Here is an 8,921-nt window from a genome sequence, read left to right as displayed (position 1 = left end):
GCAGAAACCCTTAATCCCAGGCACCAGACCACGATTTCACCAGCAGACCTGCATGGAATGTGGTATCCTACTGTCAGAAGGACTCTAGTGTGTCTCTCCAAACTGTACAGATGCATAGATGTATGCAAAAATTTCTTTATCTATTTTTTTATTAAGTGAAGTTATGAAGTGTGCAGTACTGTGTCTAAATTTTTTAATGTAAATTTGGAATGGACAGTTACTGGTCTCTGTTATCTTGTAGTCTTTTTGCTGCCATCTTTATGTAAAACAAGTGAACCGACACATTTAGGTCACCAACACAATTTTGTATTTGTAGAATTAGAAGAAAGGCACTGGTTTTACATCTGTTGCTTTGCTATTACAGAAATACTTCATTGTCTGATGCTCAAGATACTTATCGCACCAAAGTTGCGGAGTGAATAGGACAAGGAAAAATAGAAAGTTCTGGGTCAATTATAGAGAATGACTTTATTGCTGAAATTACTGGGTGAATACGTTTCTTGCTATGTGCTTTGCAGAACATCAGGGAAAGTGATGTTTCTGGTCTTAAAAATGGTGGCTCTACTACTTACACGTTTTGGAATTATTCTCAAAAAATTTTTGTGGCACATTTTTCCACCTTCCAGAATGTATGAGACATTTCCAAAGTTTAAGCCAGTAGGGATCTTCTATAAGAGAAGCAAAAGTGGTATTTCTTCAGGAGTATTTTGAGACTTGCCCCTTAGAATCTGATTGATGTCTTTCACCTAAAAGTGTAAAAGGCTAATAAGTCTCTGAGATACATAATGCCGGTATATTTACTTTTCTGTATGTGTTGTGTCCTTATTAGATACACTTAATGCTTTCATAGGTGTTACGTAAAACTGCTACCAAGATGCTATTTGCTTAAAAAGCTGGAAAATATTAATACTTTATTGCTTAATATATCAATCTCTGTTGTTTTCAGCTAGACTTTAGGAGATGAGGTCGTTTTTGCATTGTTTGCAAGGCTCATTTGTCGTGTGTCTGCACAGTGATTTTAGTTTTTCGCTGGGATATTCTAGCAGAACTGCCTGGCCTGCACCTTGTAGATAGGAGAAGACATGAACGAAGTGGCGCTAGGAAGTCTCAGGGCTGTCAGGGCTGTCATGTACTACACTGGAGCGCCGGTGGCGGCAAGCTGTGTTCGTACACCTAGCTCAGCTGTATGATCTAGTTGCTGCAGCTTAATGAGTTACTCCATGTCACTTGGGCCATGGCAGCTGTCATGTTTGTTTACTAACCTGGTGCAAGCATGAAGTAATTTGAGTTTGCTTGAGGTTAAGCTCACTGGAATGATCTCGTCTGTTGCAAGCATAAATTGCACATAGGCATAGTTTACCCTGACACACAAAGTGTCTAGTCAAGTTACCAGGAAGCATCATTCATGCCATTAGCTGTGAATGCATGAGGTATTACTGACCATAGCACTACCCAGGTGCAAATTCAAAGTCGGAGGGTGAACAGGGCGTGCTTGAGTCTGTACTTGTACCCAGCCTATCTAAGTGCTGTAGCAAGCTTTCATATACGAATGCTCCATCTTTGTCTTACCGCAATTAGACAATGTGATTGTAGCTTACTACTGTAGAGTTTTATGGGCTGGTAAGCACATCCTTCACAAGCTACAGCTCTTAAATTGTGTTTAAGCTTTGCTAACATCTTTTTTTTGGTCTCATTTCCTCTTCCCTGCAGAGGGCAGTGTTTCAGGGATTATCGCAAGAGGCCTTATCTGCCTGCATTCATTCGCTGCTGGGAGCTGCTGATTCTATCAGCAAAAACAAGGTCAGAATCTGTGCTTTGGGTAGGATTTCTTTTTCTCCCCTTTCTGTGTATATCTAAAGCCATGAAGCAGTCGTTCAGGATTCTGCTGAAATCTGAGTGAAACCATATTGCTCTGCCCCCAGAGACCTGATGAATTCGCCAGCTTTTAGTTATGGTTAATGTATTGTAAAACAAAGATAATGGTTCATATGCTAGCCTGTCTGAAAAGGTGGAATACAAATTGTAGCCATCATATTTGCAGGTGCCTTTAACTCATGTGATTGATCAAGTGATAGCTAAAGAAAAATTTCTGCTAGAAGTCTCTGCTCCCTATACGTTTGCACAGCCTGTTAGTTACTCTTTTCTCTTTCTCTCTGCCTCCATTGTTTGAATTTTCAAAAATCTTTCAAAGTATTAAATTTACCTGGAAGATTTGTTAAGTATTCTCCCTGCAGAACTGTCTGTTACCAAAACATTTCATCTGGTGTGTTGCTCAGAACTCAATGCAGTTTCATCAAGTCATTGTAACTTTTAAGTGTCGCCTTCAGTAGTTGGAGTAAACCTTTTTTTTCCTGTCACAGTTCCCTTAATACAAATACTGTAGTAATTTGCTAATTCCTAAATTCCTAACAGCCAGGAAGTGAATTTAAGGGGAAAAAAAGAAGTCTTAGTAGGCTAAAATTGTTGGATTTGTATTAGGAGTAAATATTTAGTGATGAAAAAAGTTTTAGTTGCTTTTAGAAATGAAGAGCTGATTTGAAGTATTTCTTTTGAGTTAAATGTAGGATCTTTAAAAAGAAATTCAAACCAGTTTCCTTCTAGCCTGAACAAATAACTATTTCATATGTAATTTTAAGTTCTACATATGTAGAATTTATATATAAGTTCTACAGTAATTGTCCACTCCAGCACTGTATATTGGTCAGCATTGACCTGAAGTATTGCAGAGAATGAAACTTACCCTGCAGTGAACCCTAGATAGGTTGGCCCAGGACTAGGATCTGTACCACTTGGTTCTTCATGCATGTTCATTTAACATTATCTAGTGAAATCATGCATGTAAGAATAAAAAAGCCCCAAACTTAAGAAGCCCTCGCACCACTTATTTTTAGTATACAGTTCTAGTTGTTCAAACTGCAGATTTAAATCTAATTTCTTTTTTACTATTCTCTATAACATATCAAAAGCAGTTGTCTTCCAGCTTGCGAAAGCAACTTTGAAATCTTGAGCCCTCCTCATTTACCTCAATGAGCCATGAACTTCAAAGGTTAAAAGCAGCATGCAGTATAAAGCACATAACTGAAATAACAAGCAGTGCAAACCCCCTTGTCTCGGTGGTGTGTGCTTGGCCTTGTTTTATTCTTTGTATCTTTGCTGTACTGTTTAGAAATTAACTAAGCTTTGTGTTCAATGGCATGAGAAAAATGCCTTGTAAGACCTTTGCGCAAGAGCACAGTTAATCAAGGTTATTACAGAAACTGTTTAGCTTTTTTTTTTTAACCATCCTAATGATTAAAAAAAATGTAAACCTCATGTTTTTTGACTATACATTATATTAATTACTTGAAATAATTCCTGTCTCTGATGGAGAGTAGGTTTGTAGCTTTCAAATAATGGATACCTGTATTTAATGTGGACATTTAGTAATATGCAATCTCTGTAATCTAATTCTTCCAAGAAACGTAAATAAAGTCTGCTTCTGTAGAGCAGTGTGTTAGGAACAGACACAGGTGGGATTTGTTGATCCCAGAGTGTAGTTAATGGCACTACAGGCTAATGGAAAAAGCTTGTTAGTAAGATTATTAGTATTAATTTTGTTATAGGAAGTAGCTAATAAAAGTGGAGGCATTGAAATTACACTCTTCACTTAATTGTTCTTGTAATGTGTGTTTTCTCTTGTGCTGTAGACCCAGGTTGATGGACAGCTTTTCTTAATAAAGCATCTTTTGATTCTTCGTGAACAAATTGCTCCTTTCCACACCGATTTCACCATTAAGGAAATTTCCCTCGACCTTAAGAAAACTAGAGGTACTGAACAGTTGCTGGCTACAGAACGGGATGGGATTGTCCTCCCTGAATGTGCCCGCAAAAGTTCTGGGTTTATTTTATGTTCACTTGCAATGATCTGTATGCTTGTTCTAATCTCTTGCTTTGTTCTTAGCTTCTCTGAAAAAAACAGAATCATTCTTCTATTCAGGGTGATTCAGGATGTGTCTAACAAATTCTTTATTTTTGTATGAAATACATTTACTTTTTGCTGCTGACCTAACTTACCTAGCCAGTCTTTTATAAGAAGAGCTAAGTAATGTACATTTCTGTTGCACAAAGATGTTTTTTCCCTTTTCTGATACTTTAAAGGAATATCTTTAAATATCACTGTTTAGACCTTACTGTGAGCTTTTGTTTTGGAAAGGATTTCTTATGTTGCAAGTTCAATAAACAGTACTGATGGATAGTATTATGTAGCAACCGTGTCTCTTGTGTGAAGGGAAAATAGAGTAGCGGCCATGGTCATGATTTTTAGATTGTACTATGGTTCCTTTGTAAAATGCAGGAAAACCCTCTCAATACAAAAGTGAACTGTCATGCACTTGTCAAGCTCGTAAAGATACTGGGAAGAATAATTGGAAGCATGTCAAGTTTCTCTTCTTCTATTCCAGAAGAGAAAGCTGAAGAAATAACTTTTCTTTCCTGCCGTCTAATATGCTGCTGTTTTAACTCTGAAGCAAACAATTCTTGCACTAACCATTTCATATGTTGCATTTGAACATCAATGAAACCTCCTACCTGTTGAGTAGTTTCTAGTTGACTGGAGGTTAAAGGGCAAATACATCCTTTTGGTGTCTTGTCCTGGCTGACACACAAGTTTGTTCTCCATCTTCATTTAATTGAATAAATTTTTGTGCCAGCCAGTGCTTTGAAGATGGTAGTGGTAAGTAATGGAAAAACACTTTATTTTGGGGGTGGTGGTGGTGGTGAAAAGATGTACATTGTGTTTAATTCTTAATGTAGTGTAGCACAGGCCAGTAGGGCTTTTATATTTGGGTTGAATTGTATAAGTAAAATAACATGACTAATAGGAGTTAAAACTCCTGTGTACTAGCCAAGCTTTCTGCACATAGATTTAATTTGGGATTTCTAGACAAAGGAACACTGCTTAATGTAAAAGTAGTATAAAGCTAAGATTCATGTAAGTGAAGTATATAGTGGAGAGAAGTGACTTTTATACTGACTAGCTTATAGGCTTCTAATCATAATTTAGACTCTTTGTGGAATCAGTGGAGTTTCTGGGAAATAACTGAGACCAAAATTAATCTTTTTCTGCAATCTCCTTTAACTGCATAGGAGTGCAGATTCACAGTTCAGGGCAAAACCTACATGTCTACTTGTCTGGTATTCCCTCTTTGTATAATACCTTCAACAGCATTTCTTTAACTCTTGTCTTATTTCCCTCACATTGTTTTACATAGCAAGAGGTGTGCAGAATTGCTTTTGAAATTAATAATAAAAAGAACCAAAACAGATTGATGTGTAGGATGGTAAATGAAAGTCATTAAGCAATAACCTATACTGAAACGGTATTGGTAATTTTATTTGTTTCCAATTTGGTTAGATTTCAGGTTGACAACATCCTGTTAACACTATAGGAATAATGTCAGTATCTTGTGCTAATTGCAGACATTGTTGCTTTTCCTTCTTGGGACTTCTGGTAGAGACCACAAAACATGAATGTGTATCAACCTTGATGTTTTCTCGCTTAGTCCTTACTGAAATAATAAGGCGCAAAGGAAAAGAGTGCCAGTTCTAAGTTGTTTCATGCAACTGTACTTTGTTGTCCCAGGCAACCTGGGCCAAATTCTGCATTTTGTTCATAAATGCTTAACTACACAGCTTACGTAAAAGTCTTTCACTTGTAGATATAGTTACAAAGGGAATAAAGCTCACACAATTTGCATGCTGATAGCACCATAGCTAGTATCAATCAGTTGTTAGGTTCATGTAAGTATTTATCTGGTTTAACTGTGCAACTGTTAGATTGAGGTTTACCATAGGTGCAATGAAAAACTAGTGGATCAAGTTTTGTGTGCTTCTGTGCATGTGCACTTGTGCATCCACACTTAGCTGTTGTGCAGTCATCAGTGTTATAGTCCTAATCATGCTAGGCCATTTTTTATGCATAAATGAGTGATTAAAGTTTTTAATTCCTGGAACTGAATCCATTGACTTACAGTGTGAGTGACTTTCTGATTCACAGATGCAGCATTTAAAATTCTGAACCCTAAGACAGTTTCAAGATTTTTTAGGCTAAACAGCAACAACGCCTTGATACAGTTCTTACTGGAGGTAATATGGAGTCTTACTGTATTAATTAAAACTGGGTCATTTAAGCGGGTGGTGATCTCTGGCAAATAAAAAGAAGAGAATTTTTGTCTTCTGTTCAAGGGTACTCCAGAAATCAGAGAACATTATATTGACTCTAAGAAAGATGTAGATCGTCATCTGAAATCAGCTTGTGAGCAGTTTATTCAGCAGCAAACCAAGCAGTTTATCGAACAGCTGGAGGAGTTCATGACAAAGGTACAAACATGTTGTATGTTCATTAACCTAACTGAAATACTGCTAGGACAAGGGAATTAGTATTAAATTGGGTAGAGAAGAAGCTGCTAGTTCTGATTAGCTGAAGATCCTGGCATTTCCTATTGCATGGTCATGTTTCCTTTTCAGTTCCAAGAGTAATTTTCCAGGCATCTTTAAGGTTAATGGATTAAAGGAACATGACATAGTTTGTTTTTAAAAGCATCCCTTATGCTCTTTGGTCAAGAAGCTTTAATGTTTCATTGAGTTGAAACAGTTGACAGGAGCTTTTCCGTTTTCAGGAAAACTCCTATCTTGACTGAATGTGTAAGCCTTCAAAAAACAAAAATCTTGGGTCATGAGGGTTTTTGAGGGAGGCCTTAAGAGTGTGGCTGTGAAGTGGGTTTAAATGATCTGTTCTCAGCATATTTTACACGAGTGTGGTGCTTGCTGAGCAGGACTTTCCTTCCAAGTCCTTTTTGCGACACAACAAGTTCCTGATAAAAATTGGTCAGAAAGACTGGGCACCCTAGGGAATAGGAACAAAAAGATGCCTCGTTACAATACACTTCTTTCTAGAACCTGCTCTAGAGCCAGGGATTTCTAGGCATCCTGAGAGAACCACGCAGCAGGATCTATTCTGGAAAATGGAAAGTATGATGTGGATCCTTGTGTACTGAAAATAAGTGGCATGACATCTCAGAAAATGGGGCTACAGTGTTGCATGGACATCACAAATATACCAGCTGCTGGTTTTTGAGAATGTAGAAGATTACAGCACTAAATTTACTGATGCCTGTCATGCTGGGATGATGGGTCAGTGACATGCCTGAAATATAGACGGGTAACTGGTGAGATTGATAGATTGTTCAAGTGTTTCCCAAATTTAATCCTTTTTTGAATTTCACTTTCAAGAAGTGATCGTGGTTGTAATGTTGGATTGCATTTCTGTCGAGCTGCCTCCCCTGTGTGTTGTTAAGTCAGGACGTAGAAGAGAGGGAGCGGGGGATACTGCAGTAGAGACTTGTGCAATTGTTGCTTGGTCACTTTGTTGTGGATTCAACTGTAAGAAACTCATTTTGTTAATTGTACTTGTTTTAGGTAGCTGCTTTAAAAACAACAGCCACTCAAGGAGGTCCCAGGTACAGCCTTTCACAGCAACCTTGGGCGCAACCAGGTACTTTCTTTGTTCTCATTTACTATTTTAAAAGTTCTTCTCAAAACTTCTCATCAAATGGAGAAAAAGACCCTTTTCCATTCACCGTTTTTGATAGAGCAATATAAGGTGCATTATGTGGGGCCTGAGTATTTCAGAATGTCATGAGTCTGTGCCTGACTTCTAAACCACTGGAGTCTGAAAAGCTGGCCAGATTAACATGGACTGTGAGACTGTGATTGATTTGGAAAAATTCAAAGTACCTAAGAACTGTATCTTTTTTATTGAAAATCCCAGCTTCCATTTTTACCTGTGTGCTAGTTTAAATGTCTTAAGATATCTCTAAATCAAAACCTGACAAACTTCAGAGTATGTATTTAATTGGAGCACTAGAGGAGTGACTTGACTGTTTCTCAAGCTGTGATTGTTCTTGCATGGAAACATTTCTGCATCTGCATACGGAATGTGCTTAAGGAATTATTTGATTACATTAGGATAAAGCTTTTGCTTTTGTAGGAAAAAAATGAGTCTGCATTGAAGCTTTTATTGTCTGTACATCTGGTACCTACTTCCTTGTCAGTTTTCCTGTCACTGAAAAAATGGAATCCAGCTTTGTTTCCCCTTTCTTAAGAATTCAAATGTGATTGCTTCGTAGGAATACTTGGAGTAGTTCATATGTTACTGGCTTGTTTTGCTCTTCACGTTACAAAGTTGTGCTTCTGGGTGATGCTGAGAAATCTGATTATTCCAATTCATACATTGGAACCTTCTGTTGCCTCATGTTCTTAAAATGCAAAGCCAGCCATGTTCATTCATAATTCAGTGCTGCTCCCTGGGTCAGACACTCTCAAGGGCCAACTTGAGCTTCTACTTAACATCCCCTGCTTCTTCAGGAGTATTTTTAATGTTCATTTGAAGGTAATTATGTGTGTAGAGGCATATCTAAGCAGCTTCTGCTGTTTCTTGGAGTCATTTGTCTGGAAAGCAGGAGTAGACAGAAATTTAGATACAGTAGAAATTGAGGAAAAACCCCACCATAATATATTGGTTTTGATAATTTAAAGCTACAAAATGTATTTTTCCCCTGCCCTTTAAGCAAAGATCTTGTAAAATCATTAGAATACCCAGCAATAAAGAAGGAAGGTCTTGTCTGAGACAAGATTCCTGTCTGGTTGGTTAAAAATCCAGATGGCTGTGCATCCTTTCTTACGGATGTGGCCTTTGGTCAATAAGGAGAATTTGTGATAAGCTGTTCTCTTTGCTGGCACTGTTTATTTCCCAGGCAAGTTTTCTAGGGGTGAGCCTACGCAGAATTTGGTTGCTCTTGGAAGGCTATTGCTTCAGGAAACTCAGGAGGATGTGGTAGCTTGCAAAAACGGGTTGGATGCATTTTCTGCAGGGAAACAGAGGG

The 8,921-nt window shown here is 37.8% G+C and overlaps 1 protein-coding gene across 1 annotated transcript in view; it reads left to right on the top strand.

Annotated features, from left to right (window-relative positions):
- The window catches only part of COG3 (component of oligomeric golgi complex 3), a gene marked incomplete at its 5' end in the record, with an annotated part of 28,308 nt that overhangs the window by 17,041 nt on the left and 2,346 nt on the right, over nucleotides 1-8,921 (top strand). The window contains 6 exons of the mRNA XM_010021758.1: nucleotides 5-120; nucleotides 1,711-1,800; nucleotides 3,687-3,807; nucleotides 6,035-6,123; nucleotides 6,223-6,357; nucleotides 7,456-7,531. Coding sequence (XP_010020060.1) covers nucleotides 5-120; nucleotides 1,711-1,800; nucleotides 3,687-3,807; nucleotides 6,035-6,123; nucleotides 6,223-6,357; nucleotides 7,456-7,531 — 627 coding nt within the window. The remainder of the gene's footprint in view (nucleotides 1-4; nucleotides 121-1,710; nucleotides 1,801-3,686; nucleotides 3,808-6,034; nucleotides 6,124-6,222; nucleotides 6,358-7,455; nucleotides 7,532-8,921) is intronic.

This window comes from Nestor notabilis, unplaced genomic scaffold (genome assembly GCF_000696875.1).
Source record: "Nestor notabilis isolate BGI_N333 unplaced genomic scaffold, ASM69687v1 scaffold5629, whole genome shotgun sequence".
Lineage (NCBI taxonomy): Eukaryota > Metazoa > Chordata > Aves > Psittaciformes > Psittacidae > Nestor > Nestor notabilis.
Note: the sequence above shows the minus strand (reverse complement) of the source record. Positions and strands in the feature narration are given on the sequence as shown.